Source organism: Sciurus carolinensis, chromosome 13, assembly GCF_902686445.1.
Source record: "Sciurus carolinensis chromosome 13, mSciCar1.2, whole genome shotgun sequence".
In the NCBI taxonomy this organism is placed as follows: domain Eukaryota; kingdom Metazoa; phylum Chordata; class Mammalia; order Rodentia; family Sciuridae; genus Sciurus; species Sciurus carolinensis.
The window spans coordinates 10430221-10456418 of NC_062225.1; the positions used below are offsets into that span (position 1 = coordinate 10430221).

The 26198-nt window shown below is 50.8% G+C and overlaps 2 protein-coding genes and 2 long non-coding RNA genes across 6 annotated transcripts; 1 reads left to right on the forward strand and 3 right to left on the reverse strand.

Moving 5' to 3' along the window:
* Positions 1–3110: 3110 nt before the first annotated feature.
* On the forward strand, positions 3111–11184 carry LOC124963046 (predicted GPI-anchored protein 58). Of its 3 annotated transcripts, none has more exons than XR_007104632.1 (5): positions 3111–3895; positions 8669–8969; positions 9676–9726; positions 10646–10740; positions 10825–11184. XR_007104632.1 is itself a non-coding variant. In XM_047522478.1 (5 exons), exons 1-5 carry the CDS (start codon positions 4330–4332, stop codon positions 10869–10871), a joined length of 564 nt encoding a protein of 187 aa, XP_047378434.1. In that variant the 5' UTR covers positions 3951–4329; the 3' UTR covers positions 10872–11184. The 3 variants fall into 3 exon arrangements, 2 of the variants coding, with proteins under 2 accessions (XP_047378434.1, XP_047378433.1); XM_047522478.1 differs by lacking the exon at positions 3111–3895 and adding an exon at positions 3951–4399; XM_047522477.1 differs by lacking the exon at positions 3111–3895 and having other exon boundaries at positions 3951–8969.
* On the reverse strand, positions 5240–12593 carry LOC124963048 (uncharacterized). The gene is made up of 3 exons (XR_007104634.1): positions 10862–12593; positions 9551–9704; positions 5240–6342 (listed from the first exon to the last, which is right to left on the reverse strand). It is a non-coding gene; the product is annotated as an uncharacterized LOC124963048 (long non-coding RNA).
* A 2480-nt stretch (positions 12594–15073) lies between these two features.
* Positions 15074–20977, reverse strand: Pou3f3 (POU class 3 homeobox 3). The gene has a single exon (XM_047522476.1). It carries the CDS (start codon positions 20867–20869, stop codon positions 19370–19372), a length of 1500 nt encoding a protein of 499 aa, XP_047378432.1. The 5' UTR covers positions 20870–20977; the 3' UTR covers positions 15074–19369.
* A 38-nt stretch (positions 20978–21015) lies between these two features.
* LOC124963047 (uncharacterized) lies at positions 21016–23113 on the reverse strand. Its single transcript, XR_007104633.1, has 3 exons — positions 22811–23113; positions 22539–22598; positions 21016–21929 (listed from the first exon to the last, which is right to left on the reverse strand). It is a non-coding gene; the product is annotated as an uncharacterized LOC124963047 (long non-coding RNA).
* Between the last annotated feature and the right edge of the window lie 3085 nt (positions 23114–26198).

A 26198-nucleotide genomic window follows, 5' to 3' on the forward strand; every position in this document is an offset into this window, starting at 1 on the left:
AGTGTCCCTGCCAAGGCTTGCTGCTCTGGTTTCTCATCTCTGTCCTGTGCCAACCATCCTGTCAGATGAAAGAAACTGTGGTTCAAGGGGCCAAGTCGCAGCTCGGGCTGGGAGCCTCGGCCACGACCCATCACCACAGACATTACCATCTCTTATTTTGTGCCCACTCTTGATACTTTCACTTAACATGTGGGAAATAAAAACACTAACCTGTCTCCTCAGGCTGTAAAAGGGAATGACTGGTATAAAAGCAGAAAAATAAAAGGATAATAGGGCACTTTGTAGATGCACCACACATAAACGCTAAGTAAGGTTGGCACGAGGTTATGGCAAGTCAGTCGGTGAGGAGCGAGAGGGCACTGGGCATCTGAGAGGACTCTCAAACCAGGAAACCCGGGAGGAATCACGGCCCTCCTGCCTTCAAGTTGTTACAGCTCAGCCCTCTCCCGGGAAAAAGGACTTCAAAGATTCCCACCCGTCACCAAAATGGGCAGTGTCTTGGGCACCAGCAACTCTTTCAATTTCAATTTGAATACATCAAAGAATCCAGAAAGAAGACAAGTAACATATACATATATATATGTATTTTTTTCTATCCTCTTTACTTAAGAGAGGATGAATCTGCTCTCCTTCTGAAAACAAAGAAAGAAATAGGGAACACGGAAATAGATCTGCACAATTTTCCAGCTTCTGATTAGAACAAGGGGCCAACACAGGATTATCAAATATATTAATTCTGCCAGGCACACTAGCACCTATGTGTAATACCAAGGGCTTAGGAGGCTGAGGCAAGAGGATCACAGGTTCAAAGCTAGCCTCAGTCACCTAGCGAGGCCTTAAGCAACTTAGACAGACCCTGTCTCAAAATTTTTTAAAAAAGTTTTTATTTTTTAAAGGATTGGGGATGTGGCTCAGTGGCTAAGCCCCTCTGGGTTCGATCCCCGGTGCCCACCCACCTACTTCATACCAGTTAGGGTGGCTATTATCTAAAACAAACAGAAAATAACAAGTGTCAGAGAGGATACGGGGAAATTGGAACCCTTGCACACTGCTGCGGAAAACAGTATGGAGGTTCCTCAAATATCTTAAAATAGAAATGCCATAAAATCCAGCCATCCCATTTCTGGGTATAAACCTAAAAGGACCAAAAACAAGAACTCGAAGAGATATCTTCATGCCCATGTTCATAATAGCACTTCATACAATAGACACAAATGTGATATATATATATATATATATATATATATATATATATATATATAAAAATGGAATGTTACGTATCCCTGAAAAGGAGGGAAATTCTGACACATGCTACTACATGGATGAACCTCGTGGACATTATCCTAAGTGAAATAAACCAGTTACTAAAAGGATGAATGTCCTATGATTTCATTACTATGAAGTCAAATTCACAGAAACAGAAAGTTGAATGGTGAGCATTCTGAAATGTACACTTATAAAGAAATATACATGTAAATATATATGATAAATATATGATAAGTAAAAATGATAAATTTTGTGCTATACATTTTGGGGGAGGACCAGGGATTGAACTCGGGGGCACTCGACCACTGAGCCACATCCCCAGTGCTATTTTGTAATTTAAAAAAAATTTTTTTTAGTTACTTATTTATATGTGGTGCTGAGGATTGAACCCAGTGCCTCACACTTGCTAGGCAAGTGCTCTATCACTGAGCCACATCCCCAGCCCTATTTTGTATTTTATTTAGAGACAGGGTCTCACTCAGTTGCTTAGTGCCTCACTTTTGCTGAGGCTGGCTTTGAACTCGTGATCCTCCTGCCTCAGCCTCCCGAGCTGCTGGGATTACAAGCATGTGCCACCACACCCAGTTTGTTACACATATTTTATCATCATAAAAAAGTAGATATGACATCATGTTCTATTCTCATGCCACATGTGAGAGAGGAGGGGCTGGAGGTCTAGTCCCCTCTGTACAGGCGCAGGTGGAAGGCTTCAGTCCTTTGCAACTCTGGGCCTGGACTGGTAAGATGCCTGGTTTTCTCCTGGAATCCAGACCACAGCCCAGTCACCTCTGGTTGCATCCCCAGGGCCCACCACCCTAGTGTCTGGGGCTGCCCACAGGCCATTCTGTTTAGAGGTATGGAGGTAGGTCCCCCCATTATTAAACCCCAAAACACAGGGCCACTGTGGGACAGAAGTGGAGGTTGGTTTGTGCCTGATTGGCACTCTCCTCCCTTTTCTTTGTGGTTTCTCTGCTGGTCTAGAACACCAGCCCTTCTGCTAACTCCCCATACTCCACCAAGACCCCCAGACCTGACAAGAATGCACGGCCAATTTGGGCCTCCTTACATTGGCTGGAACCCTCTGGGTGGCTGACCGACCCTATCCAGGGGTCCCGCTTGAGATTCCATAGCTTGTCAGGTTTCCCCATACCGCTGCTCTGAACTCCTAGGACAGCTCTTCAGAACCCAGCTCATGCCCTGCAGGGGATAAGACCAAATGTCTCGGAGCGCACGTCTATGCCTTCCTCCCTCCCCTCCCCCTCCCTCCCTCCCTCCCTCCCTTCCTTCCTTCCTTCCTTCCTTCCTTCCTTCTTGCCATCCGCTCCTGTTTGCAGACCTCTTTATTGATGTTCTTTTTAGAAAAACCGGTGCACCTGCTCAGGGCTCCTTGGTAATTTCCACCGCAGGCCAAAAGGAAAAAGAGAGAGCTTGAACGACATCAGGACCCTATTAAGGCCCAGTCGAGAGGATCCTTCTTCTTCTGGGCGCCTAAGGGAACGAGGAAGGGAGGCAAAACTGGTTGCCCAGAGGAGGGTCCCCAGGCGGGCAGGCGGGGGCTGCCCCCAGGTCCTGGTCTGTCGGACGTCGTCGGGGCGCCCCGGGGTTCCCAAGTGTGTGTGTATGTGTGTGTGTGTGTGTGTGTGTGTGTGTGTGTGTGTGTGTGTGTGTTTGGGAGTGCAAGTAAGAGCAGGGGCGTCGAGGCCCGGGAGAGGGGGAAGGTGGGGGAAGCATTCTTCACGCCCAGCCTGGACACCCCTAACCTCCACCCAGCGTCAACTTTTTGCTGCTTCCGTTAGATGGCGCTCAAGACTGTCTAACCACCTGTGAAAGTGCTGCCGGCCCGGAACAAAAAGAACCGCGGGGCGTGAGTGCTGAGTCTGTTCGAGTGTGAGAGCGCCGGGCACTGGGCGCGGGCGTCGCCTGGCACCACGCGTGGTCCCGTCACGGATCGGCCGGGCCCGGGAGGGAGCGAGCTGCCGGGAGGGCCTCGCGCTACTGACCGAGAACTTTGGCCAGATCCTTCCCTTTCCCACTCCAGCTCGCTCCTGGGCCCCGGCCTCGCTCCCAGAGGAGCGGGGCAGCCTAGCCGCGGCCTCAGCAAGCCCTGGACGTGCAGGGTGGAGAAATGGGACGTGGACAGGAGCTTCCGCCACGCGCACACGACAGCCCCTCTCTCCGCGCTGGCTTAGCGCCCCAGCTCCCATCCACAGCCCGGGGGCAGGTGCAGGTTTTGGTATTGCTGTTTGAACCGCTCCAGGGAAATTGCTGTTCAGTGTAAGATCCCATAAGCTCACGGCGTGCGTGTTTTCAACAACACAGGGCAAACTTTCTCGCCTCCCCTGCCGGTGAAGTCCAACAGCCTCCCTTTTATGAAAAAGGCCTTTGGGGACCCCGGAACCTCAGATGCGACCGCTAATTTAAAATAATTACAGAACGAGTGATCAGGGAGAAAACTTTCTGCCACCAAGTTCGTTTCTTCTCCCACACTCTCCAAGAAAAGTGACTTGACGGTCGGGGTAGGTGATCCCATCCCTTAGTCCTCTTCTTAATGTCAGTCTGAGCGCGCACCGCGGCGCAGAAAGGATGCGTCTCCCCACTCGAGAACAAGCAGGAGCGGAGCTCTTCTTTTGTGAGTCCCCTTGACTGTGAACTTTTCCGCGCGGTAGGTTCTCCTTTAAGAAAGTAGTGAGTCCTATGAATATTTAATGTGCAACTCGGGCTGGACCAGCAGAGGGGAGTCCATGGGCCCCGATCCCTGTGCGCGCCAGGGCCGGGGCGCGCAGCGAGCTCGTCCGCCCGGGTCCCGCCACCGCGAGAACCCGGGGGCAGGGAGGGCGGGGGGTTGCGCCAGGAAAAGGTTGGCAGAAAGAGGGCTGGTGACAGGGAGCCCGGCTCGGGGTGAGCAGGCCGACGCGTTCATTTCCATAAGAAAGCTGAAATCGCGGTTGGAGGCAGGATTTCTCCCCGCTGGCGCCCTTCCCCCATAGCCGGTTTTCTGCTAGAAGCCGGCTCCCGAGCTCAGAACCCTAAGTGTGCGCTGTGGGCTTTGATGGTGTTGATAAAATGTGGTTTCGAGTGTTGCCCCGAATGAGGCCGGTTTCCTGTCTGCGTGTGGAGTGGAAGATCGCGCAGGGTGAGTCCAGCGCTCGGGGGAGCGGCCAGGGGAGCCGGAGCACGCCAGTAAAGGCAGCGGGCGCAGGGAACCCTGGCAGAGGGCGTCCTCCCGCAGGTCTCTGAGAGGGGGAGCCCGGTTGAGACCAAGACCCCAAGCAAAGAAGCGGGGGCAGGGGTGATGAGGGCTGAGAGGTCGCGAAAGTCCTGGAATCCAGGCAGCCCGCGCAGGGGAAGGGCTGGCCAGCCTCGCCGCATCCTCTTCTACCACCCGGGAAACTTTCGCTCGCCGCCGCTGACCCTCTTCCTGCGAAGGAATAAAGTGAACTTGCTCAGCTACTTGATTCTCCTAGCTGTTCAGTTCCTTTTCTTTTTCTCATAGAGTTTCTTTTCGGGTTTTAGTGTGAACAGCAGCCGTGTGTCCTCAGTTCTCTAAAGCACGCACGCACATCTCCTAGATAATTTGTGATCTCCTCTGGAAAAATTACAAGCCAGATCTGTAAGGTTTATTCTTAGGTAGTTTACAAAAAGCAGGAAATGTGTGAGGCACGTGCCTGCAAATACAACAAAAGCACTTTACCTTCTGGAAAAAGTTGCCTGCAAATGGCTGGTTCCCTTTGCCCATTCGAGACCACCTGTACTTCTCTGCGAAACTAAATCGGGCCACTAATAAAGCACTAATCAGATCAGGCAATTAAATACCAATTATGACTATAAATGACTTTATTACTAATGATTGGAATTGAAGACTCAAACCCGGTCAAGGTAATCAAGCTGTTTCAAAATTCTGCTACCTAAGACTTTTACATCGCTCTTTCCTCAAAAAAAAAAAAAAAAAAAAAAAAAAAAAAAAGGTGGTAAGAAGACCAGAGATTATGTTTCAAGGAGTTCACCAGTAGATAGCCATGGACAATGTTCAATTTATTTCTCTCAGTAAAGTTTCTTGCTACTTTTGGTAAATAAAGAAGTCTTCCTTTCTGGCCCTTTCAGGCTATGTAAAGTGTAATCAATGATGGTGGTCATAACATACTTGGTTGGGATGTGGACCTGAGATAGGGTGGGTGTGTGTTCTCTGTCCAATTACTCTGAGAGTGCTCAAAACCCTAGAAGATTGTAAAGAACAAGTGTTTTAACTCTCCAGATGGGGTAATGGTTGTAGGGAATGCTGGGAGGTAAGGAAGTGAAGGATGTTGAACCCAGAGAGCAAAGGAGAAATAAGGATTCAGTCTACCTTTTAATTTTTCTTTTTGCTCATGGGTTGAAATGGCTTTGTCATGTCATGGGCCAAGTGACTGAAAAAGAAAAAGTTATTGAGAAGAGTTTATCAATTTAAAAGTGACTGTGGCTGGGTTTATTTATTAATGAAGAAGATTTGCTACTGCTTTCTTGCTCTCGATGGACAACCTCTTGTTATTCCAAATGGAAGTCCACACTCAGTTCCTTGATGGGAGGAGAAGACATGGGAGAGAGACGAACAAACTGCTGCTGGTGTCCACCACAAGAAGAAAAAAGGGGGCAGCTTGTAGGAGCTCCCCTGCTGCCCAGAAGCAGGCAGGCTAAGCACTGGGCAGTTGGAGGAGCCAGCAGCTCCTCTTGATGTAGGTCACCTCTGCTCACCGTCCCATGGTCTTTCAGGATACTGGATGTGTTTTGGGCACTGTACTTCCATACCGTCTTGCTCGGGACATCTGCCCAGCGCCTCAGCTCCTGGGTGGAAGTTCACAGCAACTGTACACATCTGGTTTTGATGTAGTTGCCAGGCTGGTATGGAAATGCCCAGGATGCATGGCAGAAACCTGAGCTGCTTGAGATGAACACAGTCCTCTGCTCAGCAGCCATAAAAGTTTTGATAGTTTCAGAGGACTGGGTGGCCTTTCTCCCTTGATGTGATGATGAACATGAGTCTCCTTTCCATTTCTACTTTGGCAGAGTAAGCAAAACTTCCCTGAACGGGGCATCTCACACCTAAAGTCAGGCGAGAAATAATACAGGGAAGGAAGGGACCCTCCGCAGGTAATGGGATGGCATGGGATTCCCTTGGAAACTCCAAGGGCCTCAAAACCTCATTGGAATGGGATGAACCCGGGTATTCACTCTTCAGTGGTTCCCAAAGAACAAACCTCTTTTGCCTAGCTCAGGCTGTTGGCAATCTATGTGCACCCTGAGCCCTGAAAGCAAAACTAATGCTCCTACTTTACATGGGCAGCTGACCCTAGAAGCAGATCTTAACCAGACAGCTTCATATTAACAGTAAATTCCCTCTGTGCCCAACTACCCAGGGGCACCCCAAGAACAAATTTACTGTTGAACCCGAGAACCCCAGGAAGAGGGGGCAAGAGGCTGGGACAGGGCTCCCCATAACTTCCAGCAAGGACTTCCTGTCAACAACTCCAGTTTAGGGCCTGCTCACCACTAAGTCGGGGATGGGGTGAGGAATGGCTTGGGAACAGGATGAAACAAGTCAGTTGTTCTTCCCGGGGTCAGCTGTAGACAAACCTGAGACAATAAATCCCCTGAGGAGGGGAAGGATGGAGAGGGAAGCTGGCCCTAGTATACTGGCCCTGTGGACCAATCTGGCCACACTCAAAGAAAGACCAGAGCGCCTCCAAAGTGCCAGGAAAACTGCAGAACACCAGAGGTTGTTTGGTCCCTTAGACCCGGCCACCCCCTTGCCTCCCCACATCACTCAGGTCTGAGGACCTGCTTCCTCAGGAAGCATGGTGAGGGAATCAGGGGAGAGTTGGAGACAGAGTTCTTCAACTTACACTTACTTGAAAATTAACATAGAAAGCAGAGAGCAAAACTCAGCTCCCAGACAGGGCCTCCATGGCATCAGAAAGCCTGTCCACTCCTAGTGCACCTTAATACCGGAGTCACCCCCTGTGGGCAGCCCTTACACATTTTTCAGGATGTCAGGTAAACTGAGAGAAAGAGGTTGATCTCAGCAACCCAAGGAAATGCAAATGAGTTTGTTTCCTTAAAAGAAATTTTACAGCTTTAAACTTTTCCCAGCCAGAATCCTCCCAATTTCATCACAGTCTCCTGTCAGCATCCATAACCTATTCCACTCTTTCCCCTTTCTTCTCTGTGGCTCCGAGCTGCATTTTAGGAGGGTTTATATAATGTTGTTCATGTCAGCACATCTCCCTGTTCCCACTCTAACCCAGCTCCTTGTATGGAATCGTACTTGGAAACCACACACATAAAATTTTTTTAAAAAATTTCTGCTATTCTTCCTGACTAGAAGAATTGACAAGACATAGACACATTAAGTTGCATAAAATACAGTGGACTGATCAGCCAAAATGCATCTCATTTGCACTTGTATGTAGCCAGGGGTAGGAGACCATGTCACTCATTTCTTCCCAAATCTGTCCGCCAAGCCGGACTGACTAGCTGGAATTTCTAGCAGGCCCGGTGGCAGGGCCATTTGTGAGGTGGGAGGCCGGGCTGGCCCAGGCCAGAGGGAGGTGAGGGGCGTAGGGGAGGTGTCTAGAGGCCTGGCCTGAGGGCTTGAAAAAGTCTGAACCTTATTTCTCAGCATTTGGAGGATGGGTGCGGGCAAATGGAAACCCAAGCTGAGCTCTGTAGCGATCCCTCTGGCTTGCCACTGGATTGCATTAAATAAAGGGGACACCTGAAAGCAGGGGGACAGCACCGACCATATTTAACACTCAGGTCCAACCATTTCCAAGAGTAGCCTCCTCACCACTCACTTTGTCACTGGGGGAGGATAGGTTCCCGCACCTGCTCCTAACCTTGAGTTTGGACTCTGAGTTGCTCACTGCTCACCTGTCCTGAGCTGAGCCCCAGTCCTGGCCGGGAGTCCCGAGGGGACTCTTCCTCCATCAGCATGGAGGGGAGCATGCAGCCAGAATCCAGTGGGGGAATAGGGTGAAGTTACGGGTCTTAGAGGGTGTTTCCCCCCCTTCTTTTTCTTTTATTCACCAATTCACCAATCACGAGGATTTAAACCCTGAGGGTCTCCTGGTGCTAAAGGGCCATTTTCTACCCACCAATTCCTACCGCGCAGTTGAACGCCTGGGCTGCGCAAGCGCTCGGGGTCACGGTCAGAGTCGTGTGGCGGCATGGGAGTGTGATAGCAGGACGGGAGAACCTCAGAAGGGGTGACCAGGGCGGAGTGCACAGGGCTGAACCGCTGGGCAGTGACCACCTAGCCTGCACGCGGCCTGGGGCATGCTTTCCTTCCTTGCAAAGACCGGGGTGACGCAGATACCCTGCCACCCCGCCAGCTCCAAGCTGCTGGAGTCCTCTCCCTCTCGCCCAGCAGGAGGGCCTGCGTCTTCAGGCCCCATTGCAGTCGGCGACTTTCCCAGGGCCAACCAAGGGCGAGGCAATCTGCCCGACAAGGCCATCGCCTCACTGAGCCGCCCGGGGAACAGCCAGCGACAAAGCCCTGAGGGCTCAGGCGCAGCCACCCACCGGAGCCCGGCGGAGACCTGCGGGGGAGCAGGGACCGAGGTCGAGAGGCCCGGCAGCCAGCCACACACAGTTGACAGCCCCCAGACGTCTGCGGAGCCCCGGGAACAATCCACGGGCTCTGCGTCCCGGGAGCGGGCTACGCCTACCAGGTGTGTGATCTTTAGAGATCCTTGGTGGTAGTTTTGCACGAAGCCTTTGTTACAGCTTTGTCAGCGTGTGCGCTTTCAGCTGCTCCCCCTCTCGGCCCCTCGGTTCCTCCTACCCCGCTGCGGAAAGGGCCTGGCGCAGGGGATCTGCCCCGATCAACTGCCCCCCTTCCTGCTCCCCTCCTGCAAAATGCTGGTCCCTGGCTTACAGTGTAGTGTGTCCTTCATGCCTGGGGTAGATAAACACCATCGGCACCGCCTGAGCCTTTGGGGCCAGGCTTTCCCGGAAGAACGGGCTTTCTGAATGTGACCCCGGGCTGCCACAGCACAGCCCCGGTGCTGGTGAAGGAGTAGCTCTCCTGCCACTGCAGGGGTGATGGGGTGGGCACCGCAGGGCGAACCGGAGGGAGGAAACTGCCCTCCCCCGCAAGGCAAGGATTCGAGGATTCTGACAGAAAGAGCTGGTTGAGGGGGACACAGCTTTCTACTAACCTGGCTTGAACTGGCCACAGGGCGCCAGGTTCCAGGGCTCTTGGGTGCAATTGCCTCCCCCAGACCCCAGATGAAGCATGTCTCTTTCTTACCCAAGGTACACTTTAGGCAGGCAGGCTCTCTGGAGGATGCTCTGACACCACTGTTCACATGCACCCCAGCTTACATGTGCATGTCCTACGTGGCCTCACCGTCTTCCTCTTTCATTTGTCTTCAGGTCTCCTCTCCAGACCTCTCCGCCTGCACCTAGTCATTGGGAGACAATCAGGTGGGTGCACCTGTCCCAGCAGAGGGATCTGTGTGTTACGTAACACACTCACAGGGGACTCCGCAAGGTACCATTTTGCCCCAAAGCTGCTAGCACTTGGTTTTTCTAGCAGGGGGTGTCAGGGTGATGCTTGTGGAAGTGGAGGCTTCATTCTCTGGGGGCTTTGATTCCCCTCCTTGAAGCCCCAGTTCAAGGCCCAGGAACAAAGGGGGAGAAGTAACTGATCTCTCTCTCAAGTCCACCCCCTCACCTGCAGGCCTTCTCTTTGATACACTGCAGGAAGCTGTGGGATCGGATACCTATGTAAATACTGTTGACCTAGGCCAGGCCCTCCTCACTGAACAGCATAAATCCCATTTTAGGCGCAGACTACTCAGTGCCTTGGCTGATCCCCACCTCCACTCCCCCAAGACTGCGGGGGAACCCAAGGCTGCCTAACATCCCTCTCTTGTTACAAAAACACCCAGGACAGGCCTGGGGGTGTAGCTCAGTGGTGGGGTGCCTGCCTAGCATGTGCAAGGTTCGATCCCCAGCAGCAAAAATAAACATATAAAAAAAAAAAAACACGACTTTTTAAAAATCCAGGACAAATATTAAATGGTTTTGGGGAAAAATTAAAGACATTTCACTCAGGGTTGAAACATTTTCAATGCCCTGTTTGGCAGAAACCTGCATGGTGTACAAAGTAGAAACAGCAGATTGGCTGGAGCGATCCTGAAATTTGAAAGATTTCTCCTCCAAAAACGTAAAATTAAAAATACTTTGTAGGTACTATTTTATTTGCTGATGGCTTTTTCACTATTGTAACCCAAAAGATCCTCAAGACTAAGCTACTAAGACATTTATTTTCATTTTGTTAGTTTCTGGGTGATACTATACTTTCTGATTAGTCCTTTTGAATTTATCTTTAACTCTGCAGGGGACTTTTCAACCTCTGTGATCCTTACAGTGGCAGTTTGGAACCTACCTGCCTGGCCCTTTGCTGTACCTTGACATTGCGCTATCTGAACCTAGGTAGTGACGGTGGTGGGTCTTGACGCCTCTTATTTCAGTGGTGGCATAAGAAAAGCTTTGAAACGAATATCTATTCTATTTCAGTGAGCAATGACTGTTCGGGCCAGCTAAGTGGGCTTACCTTCTGCTGAGAGGCAGTCCCCAGGGTAGAACTACAGTGTGATCTCTCAGGAAGCTCTTCATCAAAACACCTCCTGTCCTTTTTCAAAAAATAAATTTTTTTTTTAAAAAAAGTTTGTGCCTCCCTCTCAGTGTTTGTCCCGTTCTTTTGTAGCTACAATAATGAAACATGAGCCTCAGTGATCATTCTTTCCGTCCTTTTGTAACCATGTCTAGTAGTGGGAACTTACAAAGCCCCAGACACAATTCAGGTGTGTTCCATGCTTTTCGTGTTTAAATACCACTCACTGGGGCACACAGAAAATTCACACTTGGTTCTGCCTTCCTCTGGCCAGTTCTTCCCCAAACAATACTCCTCTGTCAACTTATAGGAGAAGACTCACTTGGAGAAAACTTCCTCAATTAACACAGCAGACTCAGGTGCTATAAATAAAGGCTCCTAGCTCTCCTGGTAACCAGAAAGCCCTCCCTAGCACGGTACCTGGGCATCGCTTTTCTCAGAAAGGAAGTAATCCAACAGGCGTCTTCCGCAGACATTTTTAAACTATGACAACAGAGGAGGTTTTACAGATCACAATTTTCATATATTCTCAGCCAGCTTCAGCTGTCTAAATTTTAGTTTTGTTCACATGTAAATGCACACACACCACCCAGGACTAAGTTACCAGTCGCTTTCCACTGGGCAACTCTGTTGACAGCAACCGCAAGCAACAAACTTCTTTTCTGAAGAGTCAAAAGGAAAACAAAACCCTTGCCATATATTTTGATTAGTTTATAGTGTCTATCATCTCCACAGACAGTTTTGGCCAGGAAGTTTTGCTTCTTTTTCAAGAAACAGGTAGGATAACCACTCTCCTTCCCTCTCCCAAGCACCAGCTATTTTGGAGGTTAAAATTCTGTTTCCAAAGGGACGGAAAGAAGAAGGAAAAGTTCTATTAATGAATTACATACATGGAATGTGGTTAGTCTAGGGCAATTGTATTTGTAAATAAATGGTTTCCTGTTTACTGTGTATGTTTTACTAGCAAAGGAACTCTTAATGCCTCTGAGCACATCCTAATACATCAAATAGTTCAACTTAAGTCTTGTTTCGGGTCCATTGTTATTGTTTTTGTACTCAGTAGAAAGGAGTCGGGTTCAACTGAGTCAGTTGGGAGGTTCCTTATTCCTAAGGGGCCAGGATAACCCGGGAACATGTCATTTCTGAAGTTCCCAGTTTACAAAGGTTGTTGGGCTGGGGGTTGGCTCTCTGGGAATGTTAGAAGAATCAATGTAGGGTTTCATTTTTGCCCCTGGATCTTTCTGAAGCTAACCACGGTCTCTTTTTGCAGCTTTAGAAGCGAAACAGGCCAGCGATCTCCTTGTGGGGGTACATTGGGCACAGTCCAGCGGGTTGGCATCTCTGCCTGACCCAGCCACTGGAGCCCGCACATAGCGACTCAGTATCACCCTGCAGGCCTGGGGCCACAGTCTCCGGGCAGGGATGGGACCTGGGGTGGGGGTGCCCATGACCTGATCGGAGAACAAGCAGCCCACCTTGGTGTCTGAGTTTCCCACCCGTGGGAAGCTGAGGCCTGAACCAAGAATCCAGGGCTATCCTTGAACTCCATGGCCGAGTGCGGTCCCTAACTTCCACAAAAGCCTTCAGCTGCCTCCTGTCCTATCCCTGTGCTGCCGCCCCAGCTGCTTAGCCTTCAGTACACTCCCACACAATGCGACCTTTCTGCACAAGAGGCCATTCTGTTTTAACCCCCTTCCGCACCCACCCCCATTCCGACTGTAGCAAAGGCGTGCAGGTTGGAACCTTCTTCTGAGCCAAGGCATCACCCTGTACAGGCGGCATCCTTGGGCAAGAGGCGCAAAGTAAGTCCTTCACGTAAATAAATCTCAGGCTCTGCTCTCTGGGCTGGGCCACTCTTTGAAGACCCAAAGGGTCAGGAGTCCAGCTCCATCTTTACTTTGTCCACAGTCCGAGGGCTCCAGAGCAACAGAAAGAACGATTTCTCAGACAGCCCGGGTCAGCCAGGCCCTCTGAACTCCATGGTCGGCAGAACCGGAGGCAGCAACTATTTTCTGCAGAAAAACAGCACCAGCCCAGAACGGAAAATCTGCAGCTATGGAGGGAGGACCACAGGCCTGTCTTACCTTCCTTTCCATATGCCTCCCCCAGGGTCCTGGCCAAAGCCTTGGAACTTGAGCCACTCCAGCCTTCAGCCACTGCCCCAAACTTCCAAGGAAACTTTCTGAAGTTTCCTTTGCCATTTCTCCTTATTTCTCCAGCCACTGGGCTTGTCCATTACTCTCCTAACTGCTCTTTAGACTCTAGGGCTCCCAAGGCCTTGGCATTTCCATAACAACACCACCAACACCACCAACACCACCATCACTACCACCAACAACAGTTATTGGACGAAGAAAGAGAACAAGATCAGAGGGTGATGGGACTACGGGGAAAGAGCAGAAATGTTGACGAAAAGGGATATTTCAACCTGTGCTTCAAAAACGCTTTCAGTTGACAATTATCAGTAACCCCGATAGACAACTCCATTAAAAAAAAGAAGAAGAAAATTTACTACTGCTCTTGAAAGCCGTTATTTTTTACATCGCTTTTACGGAGATAGATGAACAAAACATCGCGTTTCAAGCCATTTTGATCTGTAATTAAATGGCAGGATCGGTTTGTATTCTCCTACGGCTTTTACAGAAGTTGCAGTGATCCAAAGTCGGGTTGCTGTGTCAGAGTGGCATTTTTATTAATGAGAATACAAAAAGCTTGCATATTCTTAGCCCTGCTTGAATTTAGTTGCTAAGCAACCGGTGTATGGTAATTCATCCGCGAAATTTAAATCTTTGAGAAAGGATCGTGCGTTTTGCTGAATGGTCGCCACGAGGAAAACAACTTGTGGGACCCGCAGCAGCTGCCACCGTCGGGCCTCCCGGCCGTGCCGGGCAGAGCAGGGACCCGGTCGCCCCACGGCGACCGCCACCGCCCAACTTCCCCGCCCGGCCCTGCCCTCCCTCCCGGAGAGAAGCCGGCTTTTGACGCCCGACTGCCCCGGCCCCTCCCGCCTGCCTCTTGTGATCTCCAGCTTTCCACCGCAGGCAGGTCCTCCACCTGACCAAGTCGCCTGCATCCCCAGGGCTTCTCAGTCCAGGCTGCGGATTTCCGCACCCCCGCCCCTCGCGTGCACCCACAGGCACACACGCACACGCGCGCGCGCAGACACACACACATTGTGCAGCGAGAGCGCCTGTTGCCCTCTTCCCAGACCCCTCTGAGGTCACTTCCAGACCCGACTCTTCCTCCAGGAAGACCGGACTCATCAAGAAGGCAGCCCACAGCCCACCAGAAGGCCAGGCGGCCGCCGCTGGCCGGCAGTGACATCATAGGCTCCTGCTCGCCAAGCTCGCGCCCACATTTTAGGATACAGGAACAAACACGGATGTGAAATCAAGAATGAAAGAGAGAGTAATCTAATTAATAGGCCATGAGCCAGGCTAACAAAATCAAAGAATCTGATTACACCAGTACCCCTCTTGCTATCTCCGCTGCCCCCACCCCCAGCTCTTCCAGACTCCTTGCTATTTCCTTTCCTAGACTAGAAAGTTCAGGAGGTAAAAGCAGAGCCCTCCGATTTCCTTATTGAAATCAAGATCAAGCCTACTGTGGGGCTCCCGCAGCCAGGAGGTCATGGGGGTGACCTTCAGGCCCTGGGACCAGCAGCCCTGAGGAACAGAGGTGACCAAGTAACCTACAAAACTGGGAGGGCTGAAGAGGTGGCCCCCACACATGCCTCACTCCTAAGAACAATAGCAACACCTGTAGGGGTCACTTATGCAGGACAGGAGGAAGGGGTTCTCCACTCACATTTTAAGAGGATTTTTGTTTGTTTTCTTTTGTTTCTTACCTAGCACCACTCTTTCCCCTATCTAACCTTGCCTCTGTGTCACCAATAACCTCAAACTCTCAACTCTCATTCAACTCCTATTCCCAGCATAGAGTTCTGAGCATAGTCAGGTATTAGGTGTTATCACCAAAACACAGAATCTGCTCTAATCAGGAGAGTCAGCCACCTGCATTTCATGCAAAAAGAAAATTCTTTAATTTCTTTCTTCCTTAAAAAAAAAAAAAAGGCAGATCCACTTCCTAACTAATTTCAAGTCTGCATTCAGTGCCAATACTTGTTGCATCCATTTTAGAGTTGATTAATTACCCTGGAACTTGGGCAAACTAAACTCCATGTGGAGAGAACGTTTCTTCCTTCAATTTAGTCCTGAAAGCTACAGGTTATTGATGGATCTTGCTCTATTTACATACAAATTGGTACAAATATGCCCATCTCTTAAAATGCTTTTTGTATAGATATATAAAAGTGTCATTTTTGATTTAGCTTGAAGAGGTTGATCATTTATTACAAAAATAAACGAATAAATACAACAATATATTGTTGCTTCCAACAGGATAAATACTTTACAAATATATAATTTAAAAAACAAATTTAATTGTTAAAATTATTTAAAATATTACACTTATCGATAAAACTATCAATAGTATATACTGCATTTAATATTAGAACCAATTATTCTCTGAATGTTGAAAACCATTCATACAAAACAGATTATGAGCATAGTAATGAGCACACGCTGGAGGCTACAGGGAAGCAGAGGGAACCTCTAAGATCGATAATAGTTCTATTTTGGAACAAAGAAGTACAGTCCTTGGCTAAGTACTAAGAAATTAAAAAAAAAAAAATCAGGGCAACAACAGCAAAGTGACTATTTTAAATACACCTTGAATGATGGATCACACGGACTTGCCAGGACAAGATGATTGGGTGAATGAGATGACCAAGGCTTGGACAACTGATCAAGAGCCACAGGATACTGTCAACTATAAATGGGCCCAATTTGGGATTAGTCAGTCCCATGGAACAGAACTTTGTCACTTTCCTTTGGGTTGGAAGGGGAGGTGGGGGATGGATTGAAATGGAGGAAACAAATGGGTACTTTACGAAGCACAAGACACTTGCGCTGCAAAGGAACACAATGACCAAATTCATTAAAAAGATCTGGTGATATATAACAATATTTTCATTATTTACATGTGTCACAATATAAGCCTTAGCACAAAACCTCAGTTATATCTCCTCTCTTTTGTGTTTCAACCATGAATTTCATCTTACAAATACATTCAAAGGTTGAGTTTAAAAAAAAAAAAAAGAGTCCAAGTATTAGCTCACTTTATAAGATGCAAAATAATGAATCCAAAGGGGCTTGCTTGCCCATCTTCTCCAATTAAAAGTTACTCTGCTACCCCCAAATCAGGGTTTCTTCCAAAATAATCAGCAAAGGTTGCTTTTTAATAGAAAACAGTGTGAAATCTAATGTTAGCTCTTTTGTTGTCAGCTAAATCAAGTAACAAGATACCTCCTAAAATTTTAAATAGACCCATTCCCTGTCTAATCAAGCACCACTATCCCTGCAGAAAAAAGCAGGATTCCATCTGATGTGCCAGTAGTGACCACCACATGCAAATGACCTGCCCAATCCTCAGCTTTCCATGAGGCCTTCTTTCGCCCCTGCAGACCCTCAAAAAAGGATGAACTTCACCCCACCCCCACTCCAGGTTGCAAATTCACTGGGCTGGGTGATTACAAAGGCAAGAGAAATGAGAAACAGGAAGGCAGGGAGAAGTAAATTGTAGTTTCCTGTCTTCATTTTTTTCCTCTCTCTGTTCAATAAATATGGCCTTTTTCAGATTTCACAAATCAAAATGATTGTGATTTTTAGTACGATTTGGTGTTTAAAATAATGCCACCCCATACACGGCCATCTGGCTGGGCTTGATTTATGAAAGTGACACAGGGCCTGCCTAAGAGAAATAACTGTTCCTTGTTTCTCTCACAGTTTTCCGGGATTTTTTAACCCCTACATGGATATCACAGGCAGAGGGAGTGAAGAGGAGAGAAGTAGGCAGTGAGTGACAGTTAAGTGAGATGGAGGGACACTGGTCTATAAAATCATTGCTTGCTCACCCTTAAGTAGTTAAACAAACAAACAAACAAACAAGCACACTCCAATACATAGGGACTCAACCCAGCAGAGTCTCTGCATCTTAGTACCCACAACCTAAGGCATTACTTTCATTTTCCCACATTGTAAATATTGATACATTAACTTGATGTGACCATTCTGCAGGGTTTATCCAAAAAGTGACCCCAAAAGCTAAACCCCTAGCACCAGTAAAGAAGACAAGAAGTCGCATTGGAAAAAGACTGAACCACAGAAGTCTGAGCTGCTAATCACAAAGATGGTCTGCAGTATGGACCAAAAGCAGGGTTTGGGAACTATATTCTTTCATCAAAGAAAAAAAAAAAAAACCCAAACAACAGAAAAGCTCAATAATTTAAATTTAATTACATATAGTTATGGGAATTGATATCAAAATATTTTATAAACTTACAAGCTATTCTTCACAACTATTAGTCTTCAGAAAAGAGAGGAGACTTAAGAATATGTTGTGGGTAGAGAGGAAAAAGGAGAGACTGAACTCAGGGGGGATGTATTAACCACTAATGACCAGTTGGCACATTTTTACTGGTGATATAGTCCAATCATTCAATAAAGAACACAGGTACCTTCAAGAAAAGAGCTAGCGTTTATAGATGATCTCAACTAAAAAGCATTAAAGACACCCAGTAAAATTAGGGAGAGACAAGTATTGTGAAATTTATGGATTAACAAGGAATGACCACTATGTTAAAATGCCAGCTGTTTCAGTAATGCCTATCCTTTACTCTCAATTTCCAAATTTGCCTTATGTGGAGCAGGCGATATTTCCTTAACACTATTACTTAAAAATTTGCATAAGTAAAAAAAAAATATTTGCTAGAGAACTCTTTTCTTCCCACACAGTGTTTACGCATCAGACACAGACTATTTCATTCTAACAAATTTATTTTCTCGATCAGCTCTTACGGAATCACTACTCAAATTAAATTACAATCAAATGATCACATCAAAAGATACCCTTATTACCTAACAACTGTCCATATTTTCATTTCATTTTGATTTGTGCTCGTCTGAAAAAAACAGGTAATACAAGATCTGGGGAAAAATAAATTACCGTTTTGCAGCAGTTCATAAGTATTCTGAATAAAATATTAAAAGAAGTCATTTAATGAAAATATAAAGCAAATATTTTTAGATCAACAACGGATCTAACAATTCTATATTGCCGTCTTTTGAAAAGTCTGTTTATTAAAACCTACCAAAAACACTGCTTGGAAATGGCAGTATTATATAATCACATCCACAGCACCCATTCAATCAAAGTTGGCAAAGGATTGAGGACAGAAGTCAAGAGAAGTGCAGCGGCTGGTGCTCAGTCTTTCTAAATCCCTTTATCTGAGTCAGTCCAGAAATAAAAAATAAAAAATATTAATAAAAAAAATATTAGCGGTGGAATCTTTAGGCATGATGGTCCACCCCGAGCGGCTGCCGGCAAAGCCGGGATCGGTGGCTGGGCCTCGCTGGGCAGCCTCGCAGGCTGGGCCTCCGCTCCCTGTCAGCCCAACCGCGCTGGACTCGGCCAGCCCCGGGCCTCCCGCCGCTCACGGCTGGACGTCGGCTCTCCCTTGCCCATGCTCTGCTCTTTCGCGATGCTTTTATTTCCAAGGTTACTTTGAGGATACTTTCTTTTGGCTTTGCTATTCAGTCTGTTAATTTCAGAAGCTGTGAATGTTTTTTCCTGGAGACTGTTTCTCCCCCTCCTTCCCATTTCATAGTCGAGTTGCCTCTTCCCAAACGACTTTAAAATGGCCAAGAAAAACAGGGTCCTGGAGCAGAGTCAGACCCCGAGGAAATCTGGTGCTTGCTTTCAGGTCGCTCCGAGGAAGGAAAGTTTCCGCGCAGCTCTTGGGCAGCCCTTAGGGAGGAAGTGGAAGAAAGAGGGGGATTCTCTCTCTCTCTCTTTTTTAAGAGAGGAGGACGAGGCAGGTGCTGTCCCCGCTGCCATGTAGGACATCTCAGGGTGGGTACACCTTAAGAGTGCAGTTTTAGTGCTGTGGGCATCATCACCCTTCTTTAAAATAAAAAACAAAACACCACCACAGCACAGACGAGATCTCACGGTTGCCCCTTTTTCCTCCAGGTTTTGTTTGTTACGTGTGTATATAAAATAGTCTGGGTATTTAATATGCTTTTTCATTTTTTGGTCCCTCTTTCCTTGGACTTCAAAAAAAAAAATGTCTCCTTGCTCTGTCTCTCCCTCGTCTTTTCCTCCAAGGGCGGGCATGCCTGTCTGTCTTTGGGCGGAGGGGAGGCGGCGGATGCGCCCGGGCTGGAGCCCGGTGCGGCCCAGGTGCAGGGTCGGCGCGGCGGCAGCGGTGGTGGCGGCGGCACGGCGACGGCGGCGGCGGCGGCAGCAGCGGGGGCGGTGGCGGTGCTGACGGCGGCTGCGGAGGCGGCTGCGGAGGCGGCGGCCCTCTTCGCGCTGCGCCCTTGGCCTTCACTGCACGCTCGTCTGCAGCCCGTGGTGCGGTGGTGGTGTGTCGGCGCTCACGGTGCCTACCTGCGAGTAGACGTCGTCTGGCGTCTGCTGTTGGATCCCGGGTGGTGTCATGCGCTTTTCTTTCTGGCGCCGGTTGCAGAACCAGACCCGCACGACCTCTTTCTCGAGTTGCAGGCTGTCGGCCAGGTTGGTGATCTCCTGCGCCGAAGGCTTGGGGCACTTGAGGAAGTGGCTCTCGAGCGCGCCCTTGACGCTCACCTCGATGGAGGTCCGCTTCTTGCGCTTGCGGCCCTGGGCCGCGATCTTGTCGATGCTGGTGGGGCTGCCAGTGCTCGAGTCCGCCTCCTCCAGCCACTTGTTTAGCAGCGGTTTGAGCTTGCACATATTCTTGAAGCTCAGCTGCAGGGCCTCGAAACGGCAGATGGTGGTCTGCGAGAACACGTTACCGTACAGCGTGCCCAACGCCAGCCCCACGTCCGCCTGCGTGAAACCCAGCTTGATGCGCCGCTGCTTGAACTGCTTGGCGAACTGCTCCAGGTCGTCCGACGTCGGCGTATCCTCGTCCGAGTGCGGGTCGTGGCTGTTGAGTCCCGGCCCCGCGCCGCCGCCTCCACCGTGGTGCGGGGGTCCCTGCGCGTGGTGCGGGTGCGGCGGGTGCGGGTGTGCGTGGTGGTGGTGGTGGTGATGGTGTTCGGCCAGCTCCGGTGTGTCCCCGCGCACCAGCCCTGGGTGCACTAGGCTCTGGGCGCCGCCACCCGCGCCGCCGCCGCCGCCTCCGGGCCCTGGGGGCGCGCTTAGCATGCCGTTCACGGTGAAGCCCCCGGGCTGCGAGTAGAGCAGACTCTGCGGCGGTGGTTGCTGTCCCCCGGCCATGGACGGGAGGTGGGCGGCGGCGGCGGCGGCTGCAGCGGCAGCGGCTGCAGCGGCGGCGGCCCCCCAACCCCCGGGGTGGCCCTGATGCGGGGGCGGCGGTGGGGGTCCTAGGTGCGGCGGCCCGCGGTGGTGCAGCGCTGTGCCGGCGTGCAGGTCGTCGCGCCCAGCGCCACCCTTCACGTCGGGGCCCTGCGGTGGTGGCGGCGGCGGCTGCGGCGGCTGCTGGGGGCTGCCGGCCATACCCACCGCGCTGCCCGACCACGGCGAGCTCGCTTCTACCGCGGCGGCGGCGGCAGCTGCGGCGGCGGCGGCGGCGTGGGGCAGGGCCGTGACCCACTGGTGCGCGTGGCTCAGCATATGGCCGCCGTTGCTGGCGGCCATGGCCCCCTGCATGAAGTCACTCTGGACCATCTTGACGGAGGACGGGTCCCCCCGGTAGGCGCCCGAGGTCACGGCGGCGCTGCCCGGCTGCATGCCGCCGCCGCCGCCCCCTGCACCTCCCCCGCCGCCGCCGCCGCCGCCACCTCCTCCGCCGCCGGCCCCTGCCGCGTCCGAGTGCACAATGGAGCCGGCCGCGAGCAGGCTGTTCCCCGGCAGGTAGGGGTTAGAAGCCGCCGTGGCCATGCCGCTCCGCTCCCGCCACCCCACCGCCGCCACCACCGCCGCCGCCGCAGCAGCAGCCGCGGCCGCCGCCGCCGCCGCCGCCGCCGCGCCCCCCCGCCTCCCGCCGCCTCCCCCCGCTCCTCCTCCCCCGCCCCCGCCCCGGGCCCCCGCCGGCCCCGCCGCCTTCGCCGCCGCCTCCTCCTCCGCCGCCTCCGCCCCCGCCGCCGCCGCCGCCGCGGTCCCGGGCTGCAGCTGCAAGGCCGCTGGGCAGGGCGCGGGGGTCGCCGGCCGGCCTTGGTCAGCAGCAACAGCAGCAGCAGGAGCAGCGCTCTGGGGAGGGGGACTCGCTTCTCGGGGCGCGCTCCGTGGCCAGCCCTTTCAGGGGGGGTCGTGGCCACCCCCCAACCCCGGCGCGCTCGGCTTGCTCCAGCGGGGCTCACCAGGCGGGGCGGGGACCTGCACTTGGGGCGCTCTCCCGGGGCGCGCGGGTACCCGCTCCTCCTCCTGTCCTCCGGCGAGCGCGGACTCTGCCCTGCCGCGGGACTCAGTCCACCTGCTAAGTGAAGGTTCAGGGAGACAACAAAGAAAGAAGCTGTTCCTTTCTTCCTTAGCCAAATTATGGATAACCAGCCACCGGCCCGCTCCTTCCCGTGTCCGCTCTCTTCTTTCCTCCTCAGGAACACATTTCACTCGTTCTCCCTTAGAGTAGTAAAACTTTTTTCGTCCTTGAAGGCGTGGTGATGCTGGCTGCTCTCGTGTGCGGAGAGGGGAGGCTGGTTCCTGTTCTCCCCCTCTGGTCCTGTCGTTTCAAGTTTTGTTCTGTCCTAGGAAAACTTCTTGCGATGGTGCATTTCTCTGGAGTTGCTATTGCCGGAGCTCTAGGTTGCCTCTGAAACAAGAGTCCTTTTTCATTCTCCTCGCAACAGTCACAGTCTGATGCGACATTTTTCCTTTTGGGCAGAAATTAGGAAACAAATATAACAAGGAAAAAAATTGAACAGGAAAAAAATGATGTCGAATTGCTCTGTTACCTTGTTGCTGACGGTTGGGGTTGGTGTTTTATTATTTTCCCAGCAGTTGTCTGGAGGAGGAGGAAGAAGAGTGCATTGGTGGAGGTGGAGGTGTGTGTGTGCATATAGGGGATCCTTGATACACAACCAACTCCAGTGGGCACGTTGCACCGCTCCCAGAGTGCACCGACGGCGGGCGCTGGCGCTGGCCGTGCCGGAGCAGAGTTGCAGCGGGAGCTTGCTCTGCGCCCTCGTTCGCGCTCTCTCCCTCTCTCACTTTCCCTCTCCCTCCCTCTCTCTCCTTCTCTCCCTCTCTCGGGCGCCCGCTCTCGCTCCGATCTGACAGTTCGCTCTCTGTCCCTCCCTCTCAGAGCAGGGACTGTAGAATGTTTACCCTCCGCCGCGAGCGCGCACCCACCACCACACTTTCCCAAATACAAGGAAGTCGAGCACCAGGGCCCCCGCTGATTGGCTACCCGCTGGGTGATTGGCAGGCCTGGAATGACTGGCTCAGGACGCGCGGCCCCCCTTCCGGCCGTTCCGATTGGTTGCTTTTTAATTTAGGCAGAGCGTCGTAGAAGCTGGAAATCTGTCGTCCCCCAGCCTCCCTCCCCCTCGCCACTTTCCCCTCCCTGCCCCTCCCCCTCCGCCCCCCTCCGCCCCCTCCGCCACATCTTAACTCTTAGTGTCCGGCCCCAACGTTGGCGTTCCCTCGGAGGCTCTAGGCGTTCACCATAGGTCTGGGAGGGGGGAAGAAAAAGGAAAGAAAGAGAGGGAGGGATGAGGCAGGAGGGGGGCAAGTCAAAAAGCAAACCAAGAGGAAAAAATTCATGAAAACCAGTACTCAACGCACCCCACCTAGTACTGCGCTGTGTCGCACCCCCCGGCCTCCCACCCCCCGCGTCAGAGATTTGTAAAGCGCGCGGCACGGATGTACCATTCAAGATAATACCTATAGACAGATGTGTCCCCAGTGGTTTCAAAGTTTCCTCTTCCCTTCACCAGCCGGCCCCCATCTCTGTCTCGGCGGGGGTGGGAAGGGGGGGCTTGCCTCACCAAGAGCTCGGGTCGTGGCCACGCTCCTTGGAAATCCGCCACCGCAACTTTCTGCAGCCGCCGCGCGCCGGCGGCGGCCCTCTTTGTTTAAGTTCTCGGATGCCATCATCTGGGAAAACCTGCAGCCCAGGACCAGCGCGGTGCCCGCGCGTGCGAGACGGACCGCTTGCTGCCGCTGCTAGCGCTCTCCCCCACCCCCTCTCCCTCTCTCCTTCTCCCTCCCTCCCTCCCTCCCTCCCACCCTCCTCTGGGATTCATGCAAGTAACGTGCGTGCCCTTGTGAGTTTGGAGGGTGCCGGTCAGCGGAGCCACGCGATGTATTTGAAAAGCAATCAGTCCGACCTTCCCCCATAGATTCATCGTAAGTGTATTCGACCCCAATGCCTTTAGAATTCCTGTGGCAGCAGGAGTCGGCCCAAAGATCTGGGATCCACTAGCCGCGCCCTCCAGCGCTCCACCGCGTACTGTGTGTGTGTGTATGTGTGTGTGTGTGTGTGTGTGTGTGCGCGCGCGCGCGCGAGTGTGAGTTCAGTGTGATTGTTATTAGTGGTGGGGTTTTGCTCGCTTGCTATTCTTAGGCATGATGGTGCTTTTTTCTTTCTTTTCCGTCTCGCATGGGTTTGCGTGGTCGATGGGACTGGCGGCTACAAACGCTTTCTCAGTCCCAGCCCCGCAGAAAGAGTTAAGGAAGATGGGAGGGGGAGTACGCCGGGTAGGCGGGAGAAGCGGGGGTGGGGTGGGGTGGAGTGGGGGGACGCGGCCAAGCGGAAACGCTGCACAGAGGAACCTCAGCGAACCAAGAAAAAAGAGAAAGTGGCAACGAAAACAAGGGCAAATTGAACCCTCCTCGGGGATTTCCAATGAACTAACCCAATTCGGACATTCAATAAATACATGGTTCCTAATGAGTGTGCGTGTGCGTGCACCCCGCACCCCAGCTGTGGGTGCGCCAGCCCTGCAGCTCGCAGTCCCAAGACCCAGCGGCGGCCCAGGACGTAGCTTTGGAGCGCTCGGTGTGCTCCGATTATAATGTGAACGGGTCTGCCCTTCTCTCCCGATGCACAATTCCTCTGCCGAGTGCAGTTAGGTAAACTCAGCTAAAGCCGGAGCTCTCCAGTCCAGCAGCAGCAACGTAGGCTCTGAGTGATCTCAAGATTAGCTGTAGACGCGTAGAATTTATATAGGATCTCGTCCAGCTCCTGCTTGCCGGGTGAAAAGATACCATCGTAGGTAGGTTGTAGCAAAGCCATTATTGTCAAGGTATAGATCTAAAAGGCAGCGGTAACTAAACCCCAAACAGAACGGATTTTTTCTCTTCTGCGTCCCCCAAAGGTTCCTTTTTATATTTATGTATGCGTATATGTATATATAAAAGATGGAACACAGATTTCATTGAATAAATCTGAGATCTCCAGGTGCAGACGTTTGAATAGTCAGTGCCAGCACCCCGTGTTTTCCTTTCCTGCCGATTTTGCTTGGATCCGGCTCAAAAACCAAGAGAGTCTCGTGGTTTTGTTTACACTGAATGGGGAGGATAGGAACAGAGCCATGGGGCCGCCTTTCATTAATATACAGTGAGGATTTTGTCTAAATTACTGCTATGAATTTCACAGTACACGCTTTCAAAAGCAGTCTCAGGTGGCCTGATGAAACGTGATAGCGCCTCTGCAAACAGATCCACTTTCTTTCTTTCTTTGCAAGGAGGGTGTGCATGCTTATGGGAAGCCCCCCAAAACGCTGTGCTCCTCGATAACAGAAATGCACTTCTGTTTCGAGGTCTGTCCCCTTCCCACTCCCCCCTTTCCACGTACTTAGTTCTCGAATCCTTCCCCAGCCTCCCACCCCCGCCCCACCCCACCCCATCCACCCCCTCCCTTTGCGTAGTGTGATTGTTTTGTCTGGAAAAAAAAAATCCAAAGTATATAACAAGGGGAGAACAGTTAGTGCTGATTTTCATTTGCATACATTTTCATATATTTTGGTGAAAATAATAGACTAGTGAGAGCTGGGCTTAGAGGAGTCAGTGCAAAGGGAAGGCTAAGGATGCATCGTTTCTGGAGTTGAGACTATGCCTTTCCTGGCACCCCCCAGGCACCTTATTTAAAAAAATAACAAAAAACAAAAAAACACCTTCTTTTATTTAAAAAAAAAATCTAACCTTGGAAGTTTGCTCGGTAAGTGTTTTTCATTTTCTTTCCTTTTTCTCCCCTTCCTTTCTGGTGTATTTATTTATATTCTTGTAGGTTTGGGAGCTTATTTTCATTGCTTGGGACAAGAGAGGGGTCACAGAGCAACTGTCTGAGGAAGGAAGGGAAAGTACGTTGAGGGGGGAGTAAAAAAATCCAACCCTGCTAAAATATTGCGTAAAACTATGGACTCATTCCAAAGATCCACACACAGCAAGGCACTTTACTTTTGGGGGTGGGTGAGGAAGAGAGTGCTATTAATTTTAATTGTGAACATGGGAAGGGGGGAAGCCTTGGAAAAGAAGTGATTATTAAGCCTGCAGAATCTAAATATTTCTTATTTGGTCTTTCTTCTTCTTCTTTTTTTTTTTTTTTTTTTTTTTTTTCCCTCTACCTCTTCTTCTTCTAATTCAGAGAATCAGGACCAGAGGGGAAGAAACCCCCTTCTGTAGCTGGTGGTGCTGTGCAGAACTGTGTGTCCTGGGTCTGGGTGGGTGGGGAACTCATGCTGAGAGCAGGGGGATGGGTGAGGAGGGGGCTTGGCAAAGGGAGGGCAGGGAGCTGGAGAAAGAGGAAGCAGATAGGGGAGAAGAGGCAGGAAGTCAATGCACCCCTGGTTAATGCTGTGTGTGGGGAGCAGGCAGTGAGTTTCAGCCTACCGGCTTGGTAGTGAAAGCCCATCAGAAAGAGGGTGATCAATCAAAACTAACCAGGACATCCCTGTGCTTTATTCCCAGAGGACATTAGAGCTTCAGCACTGAAAACTAGATTTTACTGTGTGTGTGTTTTTTTTTTTCAAAATTTCTTTCTTTCACTGCCTAACTTGTCCCTCTCTGGATTTTGTAAAAATTGAGAGCAGTAGTTACTTACCGGTAACAATAATTGGATAAATATGACTAAAGGAAATAGCTAGGCCAAGTCCAGGCTGGTGTGAGCGTCTTACCTTAGCGAAATAGGCCAGAGAGGATTGAGAAAGATTCTTGGTTTTGTTCTTTTAAAGGACATTGGGACTGGGGTGACGAGGGGAAGAATCCAATGGCTGGAATTTTATTGCACTTTTGTACACAGAACACCTTACCATTTAGAATTGGTAATTTA